The 23,038-nt window shown below is 29.1% G+C and overlaps 5 protein-coding genes and 1 long non-coding RNA gene across 8 annotated transcripts; 3 read left to right on the top strand and 3 right to left on the bottom strand.

The window, feature by feature from the left end:
- Window positions 1–11: 11 nt before the first annotated feature.
- Window positions 12–8,155, bottom strand: LOC127283560 (xaa-Pro aminopeptidase 2-like). Of its 2 annotated transcripts, XM_051308521.1 has the most exons (13): window positions 8,019–8,155; window positions 6,562–6,911; window positions 3,243–3,489; window positions 2,972–3,090; window positions 2,564–2,746; window positions 2,231–2,348; window positions 1,803–2,145; window positions 1,606–1,726; window positions 1,332–1,478; window positions 797–1,265; window positions 621–739; window positions 415–510; window positions 12–339 (listed from the first exon to the last, which is right to left on the bottom strand). In XM_051308521.1, the coding sequence occupies exons 3-13, from the start codon at window positions 3,310–3,312 to the stop codon at window positions 142–144; spliced, it is 1,983 nt and encodes a 660-aa protein (XP_051164478.1). In that variant the 5' UTR covers window positions 3,313–3,489; window positions 6,562–6,911; window positions 8,019–8,155; the 3' UTR covers window positions 12–141. The 2 variants fall into 2 exon arrangements, with proteins under 2 accessions (XP_051164478.1, XP_051164487.1); XM_051308530.1 differs by lacking the exons at window positions 6,562–6,911; window positions 8,019–8,155 and adding an exon at window positions 4,556–4,660.
- Window positions 4,545–10,102, top strand: LOC127283589 (sialin). Of its 2 annotated transcripts, none has more exons than XM_051308568.1 (10): window positions 4,545–4,685; window positions 5,056–5,136; window positions 7,650–7,843; window positions 7,937–8,170; window positions 8,246–8,333; window positions 8,473–8,699; window positions 8,828–8,977; window positions 9,092–9,224; window positions 9,326–9,567; window positions 9,850–10,102. In XM_051308568.1, the coding sequence occupies exons 2-10, from the start codon at window positions 5,127–5,129 to the stop codon at window positions 10,033–10,035; spliced, it is 1,464 nt and encodes a 487-aa protein (XP_051164525.1). In that variant the 5' UTR covers window positions 4,545–4,685; window positions 5,056–5,126; the 3' UTR covers window positions 10,036–10,102. The 2 variants fall into 2 exon arrangements, with proteins under 2 accessions (XP_051164525.1, XP_051164534.1); XM_051308577.1 differs by lacking the exon at window positions 4,545–4,685 and adding an exon at window positions 4,701–4,724.
- Window positions 8,220–8,835, bottom strand: LOC127283636 (uncharacterized). The gene is made up of 3 exons (XR_007843379.1): window positions 8,700–8,835; window positions 8,443–8,613; window positions 8,220–8,350 (listed from the first exon to the last, which is right to left on the bottom strand). It is a non-coding gene; the product is annotated as an uncharacterized LOC127283636 (long non-coding RNA).
- On the bottom strand, window positions 9,725–12,422 carry LOC127283581 (5-methylcytosine rRNA methyltransferase NSUN4). Its single transcript, XM_051308554.1, has 8 exons — window positions 12,225–12,422; window positions 11,953–12,132; window positions 11,305–11,875; window positions 10,943–11,229; window positions 10,727–10,851; window positions 10,380–10,517; window positions 10,094–10,274; window positions 9,725–10,011 (listed from the first exon to the last, which is right to left on the bottom strand). Exons 1-7 carry the CDS (start codon window positions 12,303–12,305, stop codon window positions 10,133–10,135), a joined length of 1,524 nt encoding a protein of 507 aa, XP_051164511.1. The 5' UTR covers window positions 12,306–12,422; the 3' UTR covers window positions 9,725–10,011; window positions 10,094–10,132.
- Window positions 12,423–12,456: 34 nt separating this feature from the next.
- LOC127283572 (putative protein tag-52) lies at window positions 12,457–15,034 on the top strand. The gene is made up of 2 exons (XM_051308542.1): window positions 12,457–12,623; window positions 12,872–15,034. Exon 2 carries the CDS (start codon window positions 12,897–12,899, stop codon window positions 14,607–14,609), a length of 1,713 nt encoding a protein of 570 aa, XP_051164499.1. The 5' UTR covers window positions 12,457–12,623; window positions 12,872–12,896; the 3' UTR covers window positions 14,610–15,034.
- Window positions 15,035–15,226: 192 nt separating this feature from the next.
- Window positions 15,227–23,029, top strand: LOC127283552 (nuclear pore complex protein Nup98-Nup96). Its single transcript, XM_051308509.1, has 6 exons — window positions 15,227–15,383; window positions 15,848–16,574; window positions 16,642–20,938; window positions 21,482–21,579; window positions 21,674–21,920; window positions 21,988–23,029. Exons 2-6 carry the CDS (start codon window positions 15,863–15,865, stop codon window positions 22,178–22,180), a joined length of 5,547 nt encoding a protein of 1,848 aa, XP_051164466.1. The 5' UTR covers window positions 15,227–15,383; window positions 15,848–15,862; the 3' UTR covers window positions 22,181–23,029.
- Window positions 23,030–23,038: the final 9 nt, after the last annotated feature.

The raw sequence follows: 23,038 nt of genomic DNA, 5'->3' as shown, positions 1-23,038 counted from the left end.
GAATAAGAATATTTTACTTTTAACATTTTAATATATTTAATTGAATTTCTCAATAATATACAACAATTATAAATTTTAATTGTTACAAAAGTTAAAATTATACGGCAATAAATTAAAATTTAATAATTATAAATAAATTAATCAATTTTCTTTAGCAGCAGATTTCAATCTTTCGATTGGCTTTGTTCTTTCGTACAACCAATTAAGGATTTCTTCTTTCATTTTTTTTATTGTTATTTCATCTGTTATTTCTGGTTTAACATCTTTGAATTTTTCATTTTTTAAAAATTCATTAATTTTTAACCTTACTTCTTGATGATAATTATTTAACCACTCAAGCTACAGGGAGAGAATAAAAATTTCAATTAAATATTAATGTTAATAAATATTTAATTTCAATCTCAAATTTCTTACCTGTTCATACGTGAGTTGATCCGGATTAATTAGATTTCTTTCGTAAGGCACTAAAGTAATCATTTCGAAGGTCATGAATTGTTTTTCAAATTGTAACTAAAAAAATCGAATTATAAAAATAATTTGTAAACGAAAATTCATTTATAACATAAAAATATATGCAAATTCACTTTTTTTAACTGTTTTTTTTTATTTTTTATTCTCACCGTAGTGTTGGCTGGAATAACAGTGACAATATTTTCCAATAGTATTCCCCACTCTCTTTTATGACGATAACCGATGCTTTGAAGCCGAATAACATTTAGATCGTAGATATCATTGAATCCTAGAAAAATAATTGTTATCTTTTTTTTTTATTTTATTTCTATTAATTAATTTGTACCTTCATATTTCCCTAAAAAGGGTCCAAATCCTTGAACCGTCTCGTATTCATATTCTTGTCCAGTTTTATAAAGAGGCATTTGAATAACAATATCAGTCATACAAACTGAAGTTCCCAGCGGAAATGTTAATTTCATTAGATTTATAATTCCTGCCAAAAGCGCCGTGTATGCCGTCTTATGTTCCTCGCTTGGTGTCCCATAATGAAATGTTCTCGCTAATCGCGTGTTTAAATACTGAGAATGATCATGTATATCACTGTATAGTCCGTCAGCCGTTATCATAAATGGTTTATCGATACCAATTTGAATTGTCGAATTTTTGTTCAGAACATTGAAGAAATTTGCTGAATTTGATCCATAACCGGCAACGCTTTCAATGTTGCTACAACAATATCCACTTTCAATTGAACAAGTTTCGCTTAGAGATTTTATTGCATCTATTTCCGTAATCGAATTGCCTTTTTTTATCTACAATTTTTTTTTGTTATTAAAAATTGAATTTTACAATGAGTTGTAATTTAATAATTTAAATACCTCATTTTCCATTTTTATCATCCATTTAATCATTTCAAATGCACTTTGTACATGTAGTTGTCTTATATGATCAATTTCGTTGGAATTCCTTTTGTCCTTCCGTAAAAGAATTGGAGAAACTTTGCTTCTAATTTTTTCTCTCGGTACCTAAAGTAATGTTATTAAATCATTTTAATTTAATTAAAGTAATATTATTAATTTATTTTTAAAAATAAATCCAACCACGTCAAAACATTTTTTAAACAAATTTCATTTTGTTAATTAATTTAAATACCATTTGAAATATTTTGTAACTGATTCCCAAGACATTGTTATAAGATTTCGGAAGTAATATTCCATTTGCCAATTCTGAATACGATTTTAAATCTTCCCAGAATTGATCATAATGCAATTTTCTAGGGAAAAAATATTTTATACAAAATAAATCTGCTTTATGTATAAAATGTAAGAAATATGTTTTTAAAAACTCACACAACATGCTTTAGCTTACGGTCACTTCCTATATATGTATATGGTGATATATAAAGATTAGCGAAATTTTGTCCAAGCAGCATATGTGATTTAAAAGCCTGCAAATTATGAATATTCGCATATTTCAAATTTAATATCCAAGAAATTTCACTAAGATCCGTAATTACGTAGAGATCGGAGTTTAATTGTTTCATATCTTCGCGAATTTTTTGCAGGTTCCCGAACTCCTTTCCACTTAGCATAGGAGTTCTTTTTGTGTAATACTTCTCATTTTCAGGTTGATTTATCCAAATTAAATCAATTAAATTTTTCTCCATTGGTACAAGTGTAATATTCTTCCATCCTATTCGTATATGATTAAGAAAAAAAATTAATTTGTAATACAATAAAACTTAAAATTAATTTGTAATAATTTTACAAATATTTACGTAATTTTGAATCCCAATCATTCCATTGAGAGTAAGGAACATTAGGATCTGCACCAACTCTACTTCCATAATCAAGTTCTTTTGACAGCCAAACCTCTAATGGCAAATATTTACCATTCTAAAACAATTTAAATAAAAATGTTGATAATAGAATTTTAAATTGTTTTAAATGAAAATAAATAAATTTTTGATAGTTTCAATTTTTCATAATGATTTTAACCAAAGCATTAATTCTTCTATAATTTAAATTAAATGGGTTTCATATTACAGTGTACTATAATTAAGATGAGAACATTTTTTTGAGTAATTTTAATATATTGTTAAATTAATTACCAAAGAAGGATATGATTCCATTAAGAGCCAATCATCAGGAATTTCTTGTTTCGCTAAATAAAATAAGGAACCCAATGTCCAGAGTGCTGTTTTGTTCATTGTCACTACAACGTCTCCTTGAAAACCCGAAAAACCAGAAATCCAGTCTCTCCTTTTGTCTCGTTCAGCAACAATGTAATCATTCTATGTACGTGGTTCATAAAATGCATATTATATTAAATTAATATCATTTTAAAAGGTGATAGATCCAATTATTGTTTTAAAAATGAAAATTTTCATAATTTAACCTACATAAATTTTAATCCAAATACTTTTGTATAAAACTAATCATTTGAAAAAAGAAAAAAACAATTTTTTTTATTGAAATAAATAAAAATACAATTTAAATTAAATGTAAAAAATTTAAACCTGATGTTCATCAATGTTTGTAACTATATAAGCTGATAAATTATGAAATCGCATTTTATCCCTCAAGAGGGAAATTCTTCCTGGGATTTCATTTTTCGTTTCATTTAATGTTGCTGCATCTGAAAATTTAATGAAAATCCAATAACATTAATAAATAGAATAAATTAATGAAAATAATTGCTAAATATTAAACTAATTTAAAAATTGATTTTTTTATAAAGTTTTTTTAAGTTTGAAAAAAATATTTATTAATTTTTAAAAATTTACTCACTTAAGTTGAAGAAAATTGTCCAAAAAATGATGACGACGGTCAAATATCGTGATAAAGAAAATCCTATCATTCTGAAGCAAAGTTGCAAGGAAGACTAAATTCCCCATCATATATTTGTAGTTTTATAAGTAGCATCCGGGACTCATAGCAAAATTGGTACATAAATTAGTTTCATCAACGATCAACCCTTCTAGTCAACATCACGTGCGAAGGTTGTTTTGAATCCATGATGATCTCAATATTATTTCTGCAAAAAAAATCATTCAAAAAAAAAAACACTTAATTATGATTATTTTTGCAAATTTAAAATTAATCTTTAGGATAATAAAACTTTTAAATTATTAAAAGTTGTATTATTTTTCAATATTATTTTAAAGTTATTTATTTGTTCTCAATTTTTAATTATTTCGTTTATTTTAATAAATTCAAAATAAAATTTACAGAGTATTCGACAAAAAAAATAAAAAATAAACTTTTTATTCCTTTAGAAACCGAATGAAATTCTGTTTCAGTCGGCTACAAAATGTTTGAAATTGTTTGAGGAAATCGATTTTTAATTATTCAGCAGCTGCTGTTGGAACGGTAGAGAAGATTTATTTGTTTCTATATCTTTTTCCATTTCTAAATCCATAATAACATGAAATTTTAAATAGTAACAATCTAATACTACATTGTATTTTGTAGTTTTCTTTTTTTTTATTTTGAAAATCCAGCCAGATTGAATTTCATAATTTAAAAGGCAATTACTTTCAACAACTACGATAGAGACAAAACTGATGCGACTTTGTTTATCTGTTAAAAATGTTCAATTTTATTGTTTAAATCATTAAAGAAAAAAAAAATGTGATTTACTTAAAGAAAAATTGACTAATTATTAAATTTTCTAATAAAAGAAGAAGAAAAGCAAATAAAATCACGTATAAGATCAAGACAAATAATTTAATCATAGATACACAAAAACCCATCTCATAAAATTAAGAAGTTAATTAAATCATAAAAATTAAGATATAGAAAAAATAATAATAAGGTGTCAACTACGTGACAAAGTATCATGTTCTTAAATTTTGTTAAATAAATAAATATGTAATTAATTTTTAAAAAATGATAAAATTAAAAAATAATACTAAAAAACAAAGCGAAATAAAATAGGAAAACAAAAAATTAAATTAAAAAAATATTATGAAAATAAAAATTTACAACCTTTTTGAGAAGCTTTTTTTTATCTTCATTGGTTCAAAATGGAAAATCAGATCAAGGCAGGGCTAATTTAATTCTATAGTTTTTTTCTATAAAATAGAATGTCAAATCGATACCTGAGTAAACGCACGGTCGGAAAACCTACGCAACAGATAAGTTTGAGCCTTTAGGAGGGTGAAGTTATAATAGAACGCGCAAGCGAACCTGAAACGACAGTATTCCTTCTCCAAACTCCGAAGACTTCGGGTGATTATATATTGACTCTCTTTTAATACATTCCAACAAGTGACGATTTTTAGTTTTAAAAAGTTCATTCCAAATAAATTTTTTCAAAATTTAAAAAAATCACTTTTTACTTTATTTAAATATTTCTTTTTAGATTTTATTTATTTTTTTATTATCGGATACTGCGATTGTTTTAAAAAAAATTTATTATCAGCATTTCTAATATTAGAAACAATATTATTATTATTATATTCTTATTTATTTTTTATTAACTTTTCATTTTTTGTAAATTTTATCAATAAATAATTTTTGTTTTTTTTTTTAATAGAACAAGGTAAAATTATATCATATTCTATTTACGATTAATTTTAAATAAACATTATTGTTCAAGTGGTGGAGAATTGGTGCCAAAAATTAAATTAAAATTTTGAAAATTAAGTCAAAATAAAACAATCATCAACCATGGCAGCTGGTAAGTAATTAATATTAATTTATTTATTTTTGAATCTCGAATCTTTTATTTTTTTTAAATCACTGAAAAATGATGAAAAAGCAAGTAATTAAATATTTTTCGAGTTATTTATATAGTTAAAAATAAAATTATTCAAATGAAATTTGCACTTCCTTTGAAATTGAATATCAGAAAGGATTGCAAAAGCACGTGCTTGCATTTCGTCATAAAGCAAAACACGTGTGTCATCGGCGAGATGCACTTCATTTGATTCCAAATAAAATAGAGGAATAATAGATATAAATAGTAGTACTTTTCAAATTTCGTGAAAATTCGAAAAATTAATTTTAAATAATTGAATTTTAACCGCTGACCTTGAAGTCACCTTTTAATTCGGATGGATACGTGAAGGACAAGCTGGTTAATCTATTTTTCCACTCTATAAAATAATTTTCTTTTCTTATTGATGAAATAATAATAATAATTATTATTATTATTATTAACATTATTTTGTTTTTATTATTTTATTACTGTTTCTTTAATTTAATTATTTCCAAAATTGCATTTAGAAATTATTTTTCTTTTCAAAATTGAAATTTTTTTTAAATTACAAATTTATTATTTCATTCTCAAAAAAATATAATTTATTCGTAAAAAATATAAAATTATAATATATAAATTTATCGATTATTTTAAAAATAGAATTAATTTAATTAAACAATCTGATTTTTAAGTATCTATAATATTTTTGTCAAAATAAATAAAAATTTCAATTTAATTTTTTTTTTAATGAAAATCACTGTATACGCAATTTATGGAAAGTTTACTTGTTTCCTACATGTGGGTTTTGGCATCATTATTTATCGATCCTTTTCATAGTGGGTTCAATGCTTTTCCTCGCTGATGTAATGGTGCGCAATTGCCTACTTTTATCAGGAATTGTATATAAAATTTATCAAGATATACAAAACTATGAAATTTGTTCTCTATCAATTTCTTTTTATAAATTTTCTATTTTTAAAAATTTATATATAGTTTATAATAAATTTTTACACTTAAAAAAAATTTCAGAAATTTTTAATAATAATAAAGAAATTTTAGTAAATAATTAATATATAATTTTTTTATATAATTTAGAAAGAATGCCTTGAACTTTAATGTCACGTTAATAAAAAGGTCTAATTAAATTACTTTTTTACTAAAGTTAAATTAGCATTTTTCATTCTTTAATTGAATAAAATTTGATATGATTTAAAAGATTTTGATTAAACTTGTTGGAATGAATTTTTGATTGATTTTTCAATTTTAGAATCATTTTCATTGAGATACGACTTTAGAATGAATTTTTGATTCAACTAATAACTTTAATAATATTATAAAATTATTTTATCATTAAATGAAATATTTCATTTCACTAATAAAAATATATATGTAAAATCAACAAACCTAATTATTGATACTTAATAATTTTGTAGACGTTTTTTTTTGTTTTTAAATTTGACTAATCATCGGTGTTCGATCAATTATTTTTAGATGGAGTTCTCGTTTCTGTGTGTTGCTATGACGTATTTTTGTCTCGTTCTCAAAATAATCTTCCGTCAGTGGACTATTAAAGTTATATTTCACAAGTCAGAAAAAAAATTCTTGTAGTATTTCCTACTCAAAAAGATACTTTGCGATGAAAAGCAATGCAACCATGAACATGTCAATCAACACGTAGACATTCTTGATTTCTTAATAGCCAAAAATTAGAACAGATTAAAAATCTTAATTACCCTGCGATTATACCAATGTACCTGAAAATTAAGATAAGATAAAATTAGTTTTTCCGTGAGAAATATTTATCTCATTTAAAAATTATATTATATAAAATTTTAAATTAATTAATTATAAATTTTATTATATTGTTGTTATAATAATTATTCTTTTTTTGCCATATTTATTTAATTAATCCTTTAATATTTTAATTACTTCAATTCAATTTACTTTGTAATTAATTTTTTTTTTTTTTTTTAATAATTTCTATAAACTTTTAATTTTTTTATTTTATTTCTGCGTTTTAACAAATAACGAAGTTTAGAAGATACGTGGTGAATTTTATATTTATTTCTTTAGCCTAGATCTAAATTGAAATATTGATTGTGTGTTGGAGTGTGAACGATCTTTGGGGTATAGTTAGGATTTAGAATATTAAACTTACAACTCACGTATAGATAGAAAAAAAGGGAGTGTCAAGTCAAAGACTCGAACGCATTATTAGAATTTTTATTCTTTTAAAGCTGTACGACCCATCAAAAAACTCGTCAAACCAGTTTCGAATTTAAAAGAAAATTATGATCTCTATAATTTTCCTGTTTTCAAATAAAAAAAACTATAATGAATTACTTTATAGAATATTTACAATATATTTTTTCAATTAATGAATTTTGTTTTCAAAATTTTGAATTATTTTTCTTCCAAAAATTTGAATATCAAAATATAATTTTAAAAAATAAATTTTAATAATAAAATGAATAAATTTCTTATTCTTACAGAAGGTCGAACAATTATTCCCATGAGATATTTAATGTCCATAATGGGTTGCATTGGAATGGCAATAATTTATGGTTTCAAAGTTAATGTCAGTGTGGCAATGGTTGCAATGGTTAACGAAACAGCGATTAGATTATTGTTAAATGATCACACAAATATTAACGAAACTCTGCATGAAATAAAATCGTCCAAAATAGTATGTTTTTTAAATTAAAATTATAATTTTTAAAATAATCTATTTCTTTAATTAAAAAAAAATTTGATAATTATTGTATTTTTTCCAAAATAGGATGGACCTTTTGTATGGCCTACACCGTTACAGGGTCTAATAAAATCTGCTTATTTTTGGGGCTATATAATATCTCTCATACCTGCTGGAAGAATGTCAGAACTTCTTTCCGCGAAATGGGTGATGAATGTATCGGTTTTATTGAACGTTATCGCTTCGGTTCTATCACCTCTTGCTGCCAAAATACATTATTCCCTCTTTATTGCCATGAGAGTTATACAAGGAATAGGCGGTGTAAGATATTTAAAATCCTTTACTTTTTGATCAAGTAAAAATAAATCCTATTTTAATCAAGATTTACATTTTCAGGGTGTCACATTTCCCGCGATGCATGTTATGGTTTCTAAATGGGCTCCACCAAATGAAAGAAGTGTATTGACGTCCATCATTTATGCAGGTAAATAGGAGAAGTGTCTAAAAAAATTCATGATTTTTTAAAAATAATTTTAAATACCTGATAAATAATTAAAAAGTTAAAAATAGAGTAATTATGTAATAAAATTTACCTTTCTTATAATATCCTATTTCTTTGATAGGAACTGCTCTAGGAACAGTGATATCATTACTTTTGACGGGAATTCTCGCTCATAATTTTGGATGGCAATCAGTTTTCTACATCGAGGGTCTTCTATGTCTGATTTGGTGCGTTGGCTGGTGGTTGATGGTTGAAGACACACCTGACAAGCAAAAACTATTTATCTCTAACGAAGAGAAAGAATATATTCAAAAGTCTTTGAATAAATCCATAAGCAAAAATTCTCACGTAAATATCTCTCCCTTTATGACAAAACAATTTCTTCTTTTTTCTGTATTTTTTTGTAATTTATTTTATTTTTTTTTGTATTTTATTTTGTTTTTTTTTTTGCATATAAAAATCAAGAGTGATTTCAGGGTGCCAGTGTTCCTTGGAAAAAAGTTATCACATCACCACCGTTTTTGGCAATTTTAGTCGCTCACTTCTGCAGCAATGTTGGATGGTACATGCTACTCACTGAACTTCCTCATTACATGAACCAAATTCTGGAATTCAATTTAAGCGAAGTAATTATTAAAATAATTGTTAATTTTTTGTTTAATCAATTAAACAAAAGAAAGAAATTAGTTTTAACTATGTGTAAAAAAAGGAGTGCTTATTAAAGATTTTTTCTCATTCAGAATGCAGGATTATCAGCATTACCATTCTTTTGCATGTGGATTTTTACTATGGGATTGAGCAAAGTTCTCGCAAATATGCAGGAAAAGAATTGGATTTCTGTAACTGTTTCCAGAAAAATAGGAACATTGTTCGGTTAGTATTTTTTTCTTCTTCTTTGATAATACCTGAATGAATAAAAAACTAGTAAAGAGAAATTAATAAAATTAAACAAATTTTTTTTAAAATGATTATAGCATCAGCAGTACCAATGTTGTGTTTGATTGGTGTTTCTTACGTCGGTAAAAATAGATTTCTCGCGGTTGCATTGATGACAATTGGCGGCACATGTTTAGGAGGAATGTATTGTGGATTTCTCGCGAATCACATTGACATCGCTCCCAATTATGCAGGGACACTAGTTTCAATTACAAATTTCTTCGCGACAATTCCTGGATTAACTATTTCCGTGATCGTTGGAAAACTCACTCATGGAAATGTAAGTTCAATTAAATTTTCTTTTATTTTTTTTCTCATTATCTGTCAATAAATTTGCTTTTTTATATTTACAAAATATTTATTCAAATTCAAAATTGTCAAAAATTTAAATCTCAAAATAAAAATTTGAAAATAGAGATTAAAATTAAGGACATAAGTTTAACATTTTTGTTTCAATTATATTTTTAAATACTTTTACTTTAACAATAATTGAGTTTAAAATAATTAGTAGACATTGAAGAATTGTAAAAAGTACGTATAAAAACCTTTCGTTTATTTACAGGAAACAGTCGAAGCATGGCGTGTTGTTTTCTTCATCACAGTGATATTTTACATAGTCGAAATGTTGGTTTACACGATGTTTGGAACTGGTGAAGAGCAACCGTGGAACAAAGTTGATGAATTGAATGTTGATATCGAAGAAGCAACGGATCAAAAAATTCATCTAAAAGAAAATCATGAATCATGAAGAGAACAAAATTAATTTTAAAATAAATTTAAATGAAATTTAAAAAATAAATCCACACAGGATTAACTGTAGCCAAATTGAATAAGATGATCGTGATTCATTGAATACGTGTCATTTTACAAAAATACATTGGTCCCCAATTGTTTCCCATTGTTGGAATTACAATGTGACCGTACTTCAATTTCCCCTTGCCGAAATTATAAAGATACTTAAATGGCTTCAGTCCTTCGGATAGATCTCTAGAAAATAAATTATGTTTTTTCTGTGATGACTCTTTTTACAAAAAAGAAAAAAATTAAACAAATTGCATTTACGACGTTGTAATATATATTTTATAAACTTACTTTACAACTGCGAGTACATTCGCCTCCTCGAATGCTTTTTTCAATGACATTTGGACGACTCCTTCATTTTGTATTGGACTCAATGAACACGTTGCATAAACCACTGTACCTCCTGGTGCTATTAGCTTTAAAGCGTTCCTATAAATAAACGATTTAATAAAAGAAAACAATTTTAAAAAAAACTTTTACACAAGAAAAAAAAATTAAAAGCCATGACTCGTTATAAATAAAATATGAATAAAGCCAAAAATATATCAATTAAGAATCAAAAATCGATTAAGCGAAAAATCGATGAATGAACAAAACCGAATTGTTTAAAAAAAAATAAATTATTTTTCTATACTAACACTAAAATTTCACTTTGTAATTCTGGTAGTCTCAATCTTTCTTTGATGTATTCAGGCCTGAACCAATTACCTTCGTCAACGTGCAAAGAATGTCTGTCATTTGTACATGGAACATCGACCAATATCTGTATTAATATTTAATTATATTAATGAAAAACAATTTTTTCGGTTTGAATGTGAATCTTGCGTGAATGTATCGACTTGAAATAAACTTACTTTGTTAAATACTTCATAGTCATCAATTACTCTCGCGTCTCTTGTGGTAATTAATATCTTTTTATCCCATTGACTAATATTCGAAATATAAGTTCCCATTACTTGCTTAATTTTTTTTACCCGTGATTCAATTTTGTCATTTGAGACAATTGTCGCAGGTAAAAGAGTTTGAATAGCCGCAAGTGATTTTCCACCTGGAGCTGCACACATATCGAGAAAATTGTCACCCAACTGAAGGTCCAGAGCGAGAACTGGTAATATAGATCCTCCGTCCATTAAATAGTAATCTAGAAAAAAAAGAAATTTCCTTTCTTCAAAAAATTATTGAAATTAAAGAATTTTTTTTACAAAGCAAAACGTACCTAATACACCGGTTGTCCCTCGTTTTGACGTTCTAAATCGATTATAGTTATCAGGTTCAAAAGTATATAATTTCAAATGCTTTGGAATTGAGAAGGAATCATCGTCCTCGACTTTTATAGTGAAATCTGCGCCTTTTGTATAATAATTGTAATGATCAGATTCCAAAACCCAATCGTCCAATCCTTTCAATTTTGTAGCAGGAACAAATTCCTGTAATGATGAAACGGATAAACCACTTGACGCTGATATAATACGACTTGTATCGTATTCAATTTCAGCATCTGCACTGATAGACTTTAATGAAATGGGTTTCAGTCCTTCTTCCTCTTTAATATGAAATTTTTCATCCTCCATCAAGTCACTCAAAGAATGTTGACCCTCTGGTGTTTCACCTGGATAAATTGATTCCAATTCCGATAATTGTTGTTGAGAAATAAAAGAATCCATTTCTCGTTGCATTTTCTTTTTATTCAATTCTTCTGTTCTTTTTTTTGACTTTCGCGTTTCCGTTTCGGATAGAATTTCCTTTTGTACATTATATATTGCCCTCATATCAATTGCGCCTATGGCCTATGGGATTTTCTTTTTAAATTAAAATATAAAATACATTAATTAAAGGAATTAAAATTAATTGTCGTTTTTTTTACCTCCAATTCCGTGCATGTTCTCTCGTTGTCACTAAAATTATTAATCACTGCGATATATTTACTTCTTTCCTCTAAAAGAGCCTTCCTGATGTCATCCCACGATTTTCCGTATACAGTTTTATAGAAATCGTCAAAATGTTTTATAGCTTTAAGTGTTCCTAATTTATTGTCTCTTCTCGACTGAAAATATAATTATTAATTCAAAAAGTTGTAAGTGTAATGTGTAATAAAAGGGATAATAATTTTTTAATAGAAATTATAAACAAATTTACCCAGTGATCTTTACTGTGTCCTTTAAATCTAACTGGAATCACAATTTTCAATGGTCTAAGTCTTCTAAACAATTGCATCATTATTAATTATGTTTTAAGTTTTCTTTTTTTAATATAAACAAAATCATGTATACATTTCATACATTTTTTAAATTTCTAGGTTAAATTTGACATGTGCGCAACGTAATTGGTGTAAAGTTCGTAAATAGCAGTAAGGACTGGTAACAGTTGATAAAAGACGAAATGCCGACAGCAAGTCACAACAAGTTGACAAATTTTGACAGTTGATTAAAAAAACCAATAAAAAGGTTTTAAATCCTTTTAAAAATGTGTAAAAGTGAAATATTATAAATCATATACAGTTCTGGGTTGTAAATTAATTGAAATATTCATATTACGGTAAGTAATTTTTGCATTTAATTAGTAAACGAATATTTGAGGTTATGTTACATTTGTTTATAATTTTATCATTTTTCCATTATTATACAATTTCCGATAATTTAATTTATTAATGAAAGAGTTATATACACTTTGAATTATATTCGAATTTAGAATTATTTATCATTTCGTAAAATTTCATTCATAATTTTCCATTTTTTCTCTTTGGCGTTTTTGACATTTTAACAATATTATGAAAACTTTTTCAGGTTTCGTACGATAAAAGAAAAAAAAATGTTTTCACCAAGAACACCAAATTCAAGTTTAAGTGCTGAACTCAGGGATGTTATCAGCAAACGTAATATTTTAACAACACGAACACGAATGAAGGTTCTCAGTGCCCTCGACGAAATGCAAAATCAAACTGTCAATCGAAAACGAGAAAGTCTACGATCACAGGCAATTCAGGAGATTCTCTCATCAGAGGTAACATATTTACGAAATTTGGAAATAATAATGGAATACTTTATGCATCCAATTTATCAACGACAATTATTGTGTTATTCATCGTACACAACACTTTTTGAAAATATTGAAACATTATACAACGTGAATGCTGAATTGTTGAAAGAATTGAAACAAGATCCAGAAAATGTTGCATCGGCATTTTGTAAATTGGCACCATTCTTTAAATTATATTCCGTGTATGCTTACAATTATAAACGTGCATTAGAATTACTTCAGGAAATTCAACAAAATGACGTCAAGACTACTGAATTTATTGCCAGTCAAGAAACAAGGCCCGAGGTTGGTAATAAATTATCATCACTATTAATAACACCAATTCAACGTGTTCCTCGTTATAAGCTTCTTTTAAAAGAAGTTTTACGACACACTGCACCAAAAGAGAAAAATTACAATATGTTACAATCTTCATTGGCACAAATTGAAAATGTCGCGTCTCATATTAATTCACTTGTCGAAGAATACGAGGATACGCAAAAATTATTGGAATTACAGAAACATATTGTTGGCTCGATGAATTTAGTGAAACCAGGAAGAAAATTAATAAGACAGGGCCCATTGATGAAAGTTTCGAGAAAAGGAAATTCGTCATTTAAACGACATTTTGTCCTACTCAGCGATACTTTATTGTATTGTAAAGGCGATCCTGAAGGTTCATTAACAATTTGTTGTCTATTGCCACTAAATAAATGTAAAGTCGAACGTGTCTTAAGTAATGGACTTTTTCGCGTTGTTTGCATGCAAGAGACATTATTTTTATATTCAGAAAATGGTGACAGTGAAGCTTGGATAATATCACTTCAGGAATCGGTGAAAAAATATCTCGATTGTCGACAAACATTGCGTAAGGACAGTAGTTCAAGAATACCATTACGTGATAAAAATCAATTTCCATCAGAAAATATTCTCACACGACGTTATAAACGAAAACGAGGAATGGAACGTGAGGAAACACAATCCAGTAAGGCGAAAATTATTTACGTTAATCGTGATGCAGAAACTGATGCATCATCGGAGGGTATGTTAAATTGTCTCTTCTCCTGTAAAAAGCTCAAGACAACAATAAAATCCGATGATATGACAATGAATGAGAAAATAAAAATTTGGATGGAGGGTTTAAAATTACGACAAACAAATTATGGGGAAACAATTCCAGAGATTGCGGGGACAAATTCTCTTTCTACTGTTGAAGAAAATCCATCGTCAACTGGCTATTCGAATGAGGCTTTCAACAGTCATATGGATGAAGATTCGTTGATGATTGATGAGAATTCACGGAATTTTAGTAACAGTGATGAAAATTTGGATACACAATTTTATGCGAAGAAATTTAATGTTTATTCAGGTAGTGAGGTGATATTATCACGTCAACAACAACAACAACAACGACGACGACAAAGACGTATTTTATCATTTACAAAAATCAGTAATTTTATTTCTAACGTAGGCACGTCTTTATGCAAGTTTTTTAAACGTAATTAATAATTTTAATCTCTTTTTTTACGCTGCATAATAATTTAGATTCTTACAATTTTTTTATTGATAATTTAAATTTTTTATATTTTGATCAATTTTGAACGAGGTTTTTTTGGTATTTTCGATTTTCTAGCCGAGTGATTAAATTTTTTTCAGTATTTCATCTCGGATGATAAATATTATTGAGTAATTAAAATTTGTTAACTTAATTAATAATTTAATTAATTAGACATGATAATTTGTAATAGTATTTTATTGATGCTATATTTTTTTTTACATCTTCATGAGCCATTAATGATAATTATTGAATTTTAATTAGTAATGTTATAAAAGATAAGTAACATTAAGAACTTTGATAACGTTAAAATATTAGTACTTAATAAAAATGTTAATAATAAGTATTATTTAATTGAATAAATAATTTTTTATCATTTGATTGTTTTATTTATTCGCTTTTGTAATTTTTTATTGTTACTACAATCATAAATTGTTTAATTTTTCCTTTGTTATTGATAATTTAATATATTCATAACTTAATTTTTAAAAATTAAAAATTTTTAAATTATGAATTTTCGCGCCAGGTTGCAGCGTCATCTGTAGAGAGCGTTGTAATGCCATTTAAGCGCGCAAGTGCGTGAAAGGGAGAAGTGATAAGGAAATTATTTGATGAAAATTTTTCGATTTTACTCAGTAATTAAAAATAATTAAAAGCATAATAACATTCTTCAGAAGCCACGTGGCCAAAGGCCTCTTTTAATATCTTGGAAAATTATAAAATTTGTAAGTAAAAACTGAATATTTGCTTTCTCAAATTTTCCCTTCTCAAGCTCCACACTCGCGTAAAAAGAATCCTTTTTTTTAATTTTAACAAAATTTCGATCAATTCTATACATCACATTAGATAGATATAAGTATTAATTATCGCTATTTATTATTTTTCATATTCAGATGTGTTTTTAATCATTAGAAATGTCATTATAGTAAACCGAATGTTTTTGAGGTTATGTGCAAGTGTCGAGAATTTTCAAAATTTCATCACAACATTATTTAATGACATGCTATTGAAGAAATAACTCATTATATTGTGGTAAAATGAATTATTTTGTTAATTGGGACCCTAAATTGTGTAATTTACAAGTTTATTTTCTATAAATATGTAACTAAAACGAAAAATATTTTTTAGATCGTTTTAAGTTACAGTGGATATTTATATATTTATATCTAAATTTATTATTCACTTTCAGAAAATAGTTTGAATCATGTTTGGCCAAACAGGCTTTGGCACCAGTGCAGCACCGGTGTTTGGTGCAAACACTTCGGTTTTTAATACAAAACCCGCTGTAACACAACCGACAAATTTATTCGGTAACACAACAGGAGGTGGTGTTTCTGCTTTTGGCCAACCGGCAACAACTCAACCATCATTCGGTGCATTTGGCAATACAAATACAAATGCAAATTTATTTGGAAATCAAACTGCAGTGAGTACAAATTTATTTGGAACCACATCGACTCTCGCCTTTGGTCAAGCTAATAAACCAGCTGGTTTTGGATTTGGAGCAACTGGCAATTCAACTCTTTTTGGTCAACCACAACAAACACCACAGCAAACAACACCCTTTGGTCAGGCAAATAAACCAGCTGGTTTTGGATTTGGTGCAACAGCGTCGACAAATCTTTTTGGTCAAACACCTCAAACTACACCATTTGGTCAGACAAACACCACAGCAAATGCGGGTCTTTTTGGAAATGCCAGTGGATTTGGTGCAACAAATACAGCGAATAATATGGTTGGAACATATATTAAATTTACACCATTCACAGGAACTGATTCAATGATGAAAAATGGAGTTCCTCAGACAATTCAGACGAAACATCATTGTATCACTTGTATGAAGGAGTATGAGACTAAATCATTGGAGGAGTTGAGATTTGAGGATTATACTGTTGGCAGAAAAGGTGGAGCGCAAGGTAATTTTTTAATTTATTATTCATTAATAAAAAAGAAAAAGTTATCAATTAATTAATTATTTAATAGCTCAAACAACAGGACTTTTCGGTGCAGCGGCACAACCATCGCCATTTGGAAATACAAATCCAGTGGCAAGCACGTCATCATCAACATTCGGTGGAATTGGCGGTGGATTTGGTGCAACGAGTCAATCGGGAGGAACTAATCTTTTTAATAAGCCAATTACTGGTTTTGGTGCACCAGCAACGACAACAAGTGCTTTTGCTTTCAATGCAACACCGTCGACAAATTTGTTTGGTACGAACACTCAGGCGAAACCATTTGGTGCAACACCGCCAGCAACATTATTCTCTACGGCAACAACAGCTCCAACGGCGACGGGTTTTGGTACAACACAAACAAGCGGTTTTGGAACGTTTGGCGCCGCACAACCAAATCAAAGTATCGGACTGTTTAATCAAAATAAATCCGCTTTTGCAATGCCAGCGTCAACGGCAAGCACTGGTTTTGGTGGTTTTGGTCAGGCAACAACAACAAACACCGGGACAAATTTATTTAGCGCAAAACCCGCTGGAACAACTGGTTTTGGTGCAACACCTGCTTTTGGCGCGACAACAGCGCCTGCTTTTGGTCAAACACTTGGTTTTGGCGCTAATCAGAATACAAATACAACTTTGTTTAATAATTCCTTTAAACCGGCGGGTCAAACAACAGGATTTAGTTTTGGTAATGCGGGAACGACTAATGCACTTGGGACAAATAACACCTTGAATTTGGGCGGTGGAACTTCGTTGTTTAATCAACAGAAACCTGGCGGTTTGTTTGGAACAACAGGAACGGGAACAGGTTTCAATAGTGCCGGTGCTTTTGGTACATCAACAAATTTTGGAAGTGGTTCAAGTGCAATAACACAATTTGGTTCCGTATTGGGCAGTGGTTTGGGTACAAATCAAAATCCCCAAACTAATGGTACAGTTCCGGTACATCAGCAAATTTTGGCATTAGTCTCAGCGCCATTTGGTGATTCGCCACTTTTGAAGAATTTATTGCCCGCCTCGGGTAAAACCGAGGAACTTATTAAACCACCAAATCCATTGAATCGTACACTAAATAGTCCACAATATAAAGTGACGACAACAAATAATTCACCGAAAATTAAGGCAAAAGTTGTGACAGCTGGACATTTATCGAAAAAATCATTGTTTGAGGGACTCGAGGAAGAGGATCCATCGCTATTGGAGGCATTTCAACCACGACCCAATGCAAAACGTCTTGTTTTGCGACAAAAATCGACAATTTCGACACCATCGGAGGAAAACAATACAGTTGTTAATAATACAAATGTTGAAAATGTCAGTCCTAGAAATGGTGAAACGAGTCCTCAACAAGTTGAATTGTTTAATAATAAGGAATTACGTCGTTTATCATCGGATCGACGATCATCGACATCTTGGTTAAAATCGACAATTCCGAGAAAAAAGACACAAGACGAGGATGATTTGGATGTTCCACAGTCACCGTTCAGAGGTTCGGATTTACCTGAAGAATCCATGGATAATACAGTTCAGGAATTGAGATCTTCACAAAAATTTGTCTCGTTATTTGCACAAAATTCCCCCGCGAATAATGTATCGCTTACTCAAGATAAAAGTGTCAATGAATCAGGTGAACGTGATTCAGAATCGGAGCGTGAATTAGATGAGACACCAATTTCGTCTTCACAATTGGAAAATGTAACTCGATTGTGTCAAGTGAAATTACAACGTGTTGGTTACTATACAATACCACCTTTGGATGAATTAGACGATTATGTGTGCGGTGAATCGTGTTTGGTGCCAAATTTCACAGTTGGACGTAAAGGCTACGGTAATGTTTATTTTCCTGAATCTTTTGATGTTTATGGATTGAATTTAGATGAAATTGTTCATTTTCGTCACAAGGAGGTGATTATTTATCCAGACGATGAGAAAAAACCACCAATTGGTCAGGGTTTAAATCGTAAGGCTCAAGTGACATTGGATCGTGTTTGGCCTCATGATAAAACTCGCCACGAGCCAATTGTCGATCCACATCGTCTTCAGGAAATGAATTACGAGGGTAAATTGAGACGTGTGTCAGCTAAACACGATACGAGATTTCTTGAATATCGGCCTGAAACTGGATCATGGGTTTTTAAAGTTGATCATTTTTCCAAATATGGTTTAAGTGATTCAGATGATGATGATGAGGAAAGTGAGGTACAGAGTTCGGATGTGAAAAAATTGAAAATGAAACCGAGAAGAAAATCACAGGAATTGAAAGAGGATCAAGTGGCAAAGAAAGATCAATCGGTGAATGAATCAATTGATTCAAGAAATGAAGGTTTGCGTGGTGATTATTTCCCAAATTTTTATGCATGTGCGAAAGATTGTTGGTTTGAAAAGCCACAACAATCGGCATTGAGTCCAACGTCAATGTACGCTCGTATTATTGGTACCGATAGTCATAAATTACAAATGATGAAAGCCGATTTATTTGAATCGAACAGTGATGATTATGCATTTGACGAGACAATGGATCGTGAATTACCAGCGAGGGAAAAATTGAGTGTTGATTATCATGCAACAGTGATGGAACAAATTCCTGTACTTCGTTCGAATTTGACACTTCAAGGATCGTTTGGAATGGAGACAATGATGCAAGAGGAGAAGGAAGTGAAATCAAAGCAAGTGGAGGAGATACCAGCTGTGAAACCAGCGATTTTTAGTAAAGTTCTACCACCGCCTGTGGTGAGGCCAAAAACAGTGATTTTAAAATCCAGAACTGAAGTTATACCACTGCAGGATTCGATAATTGATCGTTTGCGTTCGCGTTGTTTGGCTGATCATGGAATTATGATGGGGAGAAAATTTAAGCCAAGCTGGGGACCTGGATTGACGTTGATTTCATTGAGTACACAGGAACAGGCGTCGAAAGTGTCGTTGAGAAATTGTGTGAGTCAATTGGGTTCTTATTTGTCAGGACGATTTTTGGATGATATGACATCGACGAGTATTGTTCAAAGATTGCAAATATTGGGTGGTAGTGGAGTGGAACCGAGTTATTTGATGACATTCAAGGACAGTATTCAGGGACATTTGAAGGTACAATTGGAATATTGTATTATGGGTCAGGAGGGTGATTGTCCAGCAATTGGAGCAGCTACGGGATCATCGGGAATTTCTGCTCTACATGCACATTGTAAATTGGCACAAGAATTTGGAAGTAATCAATCGATGGTTGATAATTTAATTGAGGGGGATATTGACAAGATGGCAAAATATGCGAGTGACGTTTGGCGATTGTGTGTTGCACTTTGGGGAAATTTGCCCGATATTGATAAACATGATGACAAGGAGGCGCACAAGAGTGTGATGGTGAGAAAAGAGGCATTCAGCGAATGGTTACAATCGGTTGTGGAGAAACCAGTGAAAGTTAGACTCAATGATATTGTCTCGGAGGATAATATTATGTTTGAATTGCTCACGGCGAATAAATTGGAGGACGCTTGTTTCTTGGCAAGAAAAGTTGTTGGCGATCATTGTTTGGCGTTGCTTATGTCACAATTGGGTGGCTCAACTATTGTGAGGGAATTTATTAAACAGCAACTTGCACTCTGGCAGGAGACTGATGTTGATGGTGATTTGTCGATTTATCGATTGAAATTGTTTATGTTGGTTGCTGGTGAGCCGTTGATTTGCAGTAAACAGGGGACGATAAATGTTTGTGAGAATCTCGATTGGAAGAGGGCATTGGCAATTCATTTGTGGTATTTGTCACAACCGACAGCGTCAATTACTGATGCTTTGGAACTTTATGAAAATGCATTTAATACGAAACCAAGTGAAGTTTATGCGGCTGAACCACGCCCTGATTATTCATTGGATGATTATGAAACGGAACTTGATAGTGGAAAATCAATTTTTGATTTATGTTTTCATTTGATGAAACTTTATTGTACTGGTAATCATCCATTGGAGGAAGTGTTGAATCCATTGACACATACGGCTGATCCATTGGATTATCGACTTTGTTGGTTGATGCAACAGATGCTTGTTGGTTTGGGTTATACACATTTGTCGGATTATGTGACTGCGCTCACTCATGCTAATTTTGCTGCTCAATTGGAAACTTATGATTTATGGCACTGGGCAATTTTTGTCGTTTTACATTTGCAAGATTCTGGAAGGAGGAAAAGTGCTGTTTTGGATTTATTAGCAAGACACGTGGAGTTGGACGAGACTGAGGATTATGTGAAAAGGGAAAATTTCTTGTCCGAGGAACTTGGAATACCTTCAATTTGGATCAATCAGGCTAAAGCAGTCAAGGCTTGTGCTTCGAAACGGTATTTATCCATTTCATTATTTATTAAGCAAGATAATTTTTATTTTAATATTTAAATATTTAAAAATTTCAATAATTTTTTTAAATGAGCGGATTATGATTTCTCGGTTTTTTCTTTGTTATTTTGTGCTGGCACAATTAAATTACAATAAAAAAAATTTTTGAAAGACTTTTGTGTTTAATAGCCATTCAAGAGGTACATGAAGATAAATTTCTGAAAGTATTTTTGTGCTGGCACAATCTTTAAGTTTTTTTTTCTTTTTTAATGGGTAAGTAAATTACAATTCGACAATTTTTGGTTCAAGAGCTTCAAATGACTTTTTTAATTACATTTTGTAATTTGAAGAAAATTTAATATTTTTATAGTAGGTAATTATTAATTTTAATTTTGATCACTTTTTTAATATTAAAACAAATTATACAAAAGTAAATAAATTTATTTATTTTTATTTATTATAGATATGTACTTTCCATAAAATAATAAAAATTAATATCATATTTAAAATTATTGCGAAATTAATAATGATTTTTAAATTTTTGACAGATATGGAGAAGCTGCTTGGTATTTAACTCAAGCTGAACAATGGAATAAAGCTCATGAAATTATAATTGATCATCTTGCAGCTGACGCTATTATAAATGGTAATTAAATTATTAATTTCAAATTAATTTTAATTCATTACAAATTTTATAAAATTGTTTCCTTTGAAAAATTAAAGTAAACATTTTTTTACAGAAAATTATGATTATCTCAAATCGCTTTTGACGCCCTTAATTCAAGAGGAATGTAATAATGTTATCAGCGGTTGGGCACATCAAGGACAACTTTTGTGGGACTATATTGAAGTAACAAATGAAATAAAAATGCTTTTGGAAACACCAGATTGTAACGTAATTGGTTATAAACTAGAACTTTTGCAGCCACAGTTAACTTCTCTTTGTGCAAAAATTAGTTTATTTCCATGTCCTACCGCAAAACATAGGTATGCAAAAAATATAATTATTTTTATTAGTCTTTTTTAAATTGTTAAAAAAAATTTCTTTTTTCAGATTGTGTCAAGCAGAGATAGCTAAAAGGACTCTTCAATTGGCCCGAAGTTTATTGATGTTACAGTCAAATGATATTAAATTAACGGGAAAAGTTTTAGTACACTTAATTTCACAGCTACCATTACCAGAAGATTATACACAACAGGAGCTTCGACCCATTATAAATATGTACGCCAACGAAGTAGTACGCTAGACAAAAAAACATCTAATTCACAACTAAAGTTTTCTTTTAAAATTATAAAAGTTAATTTTTGAATAATGACGAATTATTTTGATAGCATTGACAGTGTTAGGTACATCGTCTATTCTAGAGTAATTTATTTTTATTAATTTCTAAAAGAAAAAAAAAGCAAAAACAGTGATGAATTAAAAATGGTGAAGTCATAAATTAGAATAAGTAGGAATTGGAAATTTTTCATTCCTTTGAAACTAAAAAAAAAAATGTTACTACAAAAGAAGAAGAAAAAAGGGAAAAACTAGACAATTTTCTGGATAGTAATAATGTATTAAAAAACGTAACAAAAAGTATCTTACACACATACACATTAAAATATTTTGTTTACCTTTGAAACTAGATTAAGTTATGTAATCATAATTTGAATCTTTTATAAGTTGTGTAATCATAATTAGAATTGTTAATAAGTTATGTAATAATCAAGTATGGTTTTATATCGTACAATTTGTTAACGATCATAGTATCATTAGTAAATCACTTTATTAGACTTCATCTCTTTTATATTATAAAATCGTAATTGAAAAGGGAAAATGAAAAAAATGTATAAAAGAAATACGTCATAAATCAAATCTACGAATATTTTTTTGACAGTTGTATTATAAAGGTATCATTCATTATTTCTTTTTGTTATAGAAAAAAATACCCTTATTTGTACGATTATTTTATTAAAACTGTACTTTTAGATATTTTCTATGTATATTGTATTATGGATTGATATCCAGAATTTTTGGTTCTAATTTTAAGAAAGAAAAATCAATTTTTGAGAAAGCGCGAAACATTCTAAATAAAGGCAAATTAATACTGTAATTCTGTATT

This window comes from Leptopilina boulardi, unplaced genomic scaffold (genome assembly GCF_019393585.1).
Source record: "Leptopilina boulardi isolate dan_hultmark-lab unplaced genomic scaffold, ZJU_Lbou_2.1 LbouV2_119, whole genome shotgun sequence".
In the NCBI taxonomy this organism is placed as follows: domain Eukaryota; kingdom Metazoa; phylum Arthropoda; class Insecta; order Hymenoptera; family Figitidae; genus Leptopilina; species Leptopilina boulardi.
Note: the sequence above shows the minus strand (reverse complement) of the source record. Positions and strands in the feature narration are given on the sequence as shown.

Coding starts and splice junctions, on each gene's coding strand:
- LOC127283560 (XM_051308521.1), bottom strand. CDS start 3,312: ATGATAGGATTTTCTTTATCACGATATTTGACCGTCGTCATCATTTTT. Junction 1,479..1,605: donor GTTACAAAATATTTCAAATG/GTATTTAAATTA, acceptor ACATTACTTTAG/GTACCGAGAGAAAAAATTAG. Junction 340..414: donor ATCAACTCACGTATGAACAG/GTAAGAAATTTG, acceptor CTCTCCCTGTAG/CTTGAGTGGTTAAATAATTA.
- LOC127283589 (XM_051308568.1), top strand. Junction 8,334..8,472: donor GACGTCCATCATTTATGCAG/GTAAATAGGAGA, acceptor TTTCTTTGATAG/GAACTGCTCTAGGAACAGTG. Junction 8,700..8,827: donor CCATAAGCAAAAATTCTCAC/GTAAATATCTCT, acceptor GAGTGATTTCAG/GGTGCCAGTGTTCCTTGGAA.
- LOC127283581 (XM_051308554.1), bottom strand. CDS start 12,305: ATGATGCAATTGTTTAGAAGACTTAGACCATTGAAAATTGTGATTCCA. Junction 12,133..12,224: donor GACACAGTAAAGATCACTGG/GTAAATTTGTTT, acceptor TTATATTTTCAG/TCGAGAAGAGACAATAAATT. Junction 10,275..10,379: donor AATGTACTCGCAGTTGTAAA/GTAAGTTTATAA, acceptor TTTATTTTCTAG/AGATCTATCCGAAGGACTGA.
- LOC127283572 (XM_051308542.1), top strand. CDS start 12,897: ATGTTTTCACCAAGAACACCAAATTCAAGTTTAAGTGCTGAACTCAGG.
- LOC127283552 (XM_051308509.1), top strand. CDS start 15,863: ATGTTTGGCCAAACAGGCTTTGGCACCAGTGCAGCACCGGTGTTTGGT. Junction 20,939..21,481: donor AAGGCTTGTGCTTCGAAACG/GTATTTATCCAT, acceptor AATTTTTGACAG/ATATGGAGAAGCTGCTTGGT. Junction 21,921..21,987: donor TGTCCTACCGCAAAACATAG/GTATGCAAAAAA, acceptor TTCTTTTTTCAG/ATTGTGTCAAGCAGAGATAG.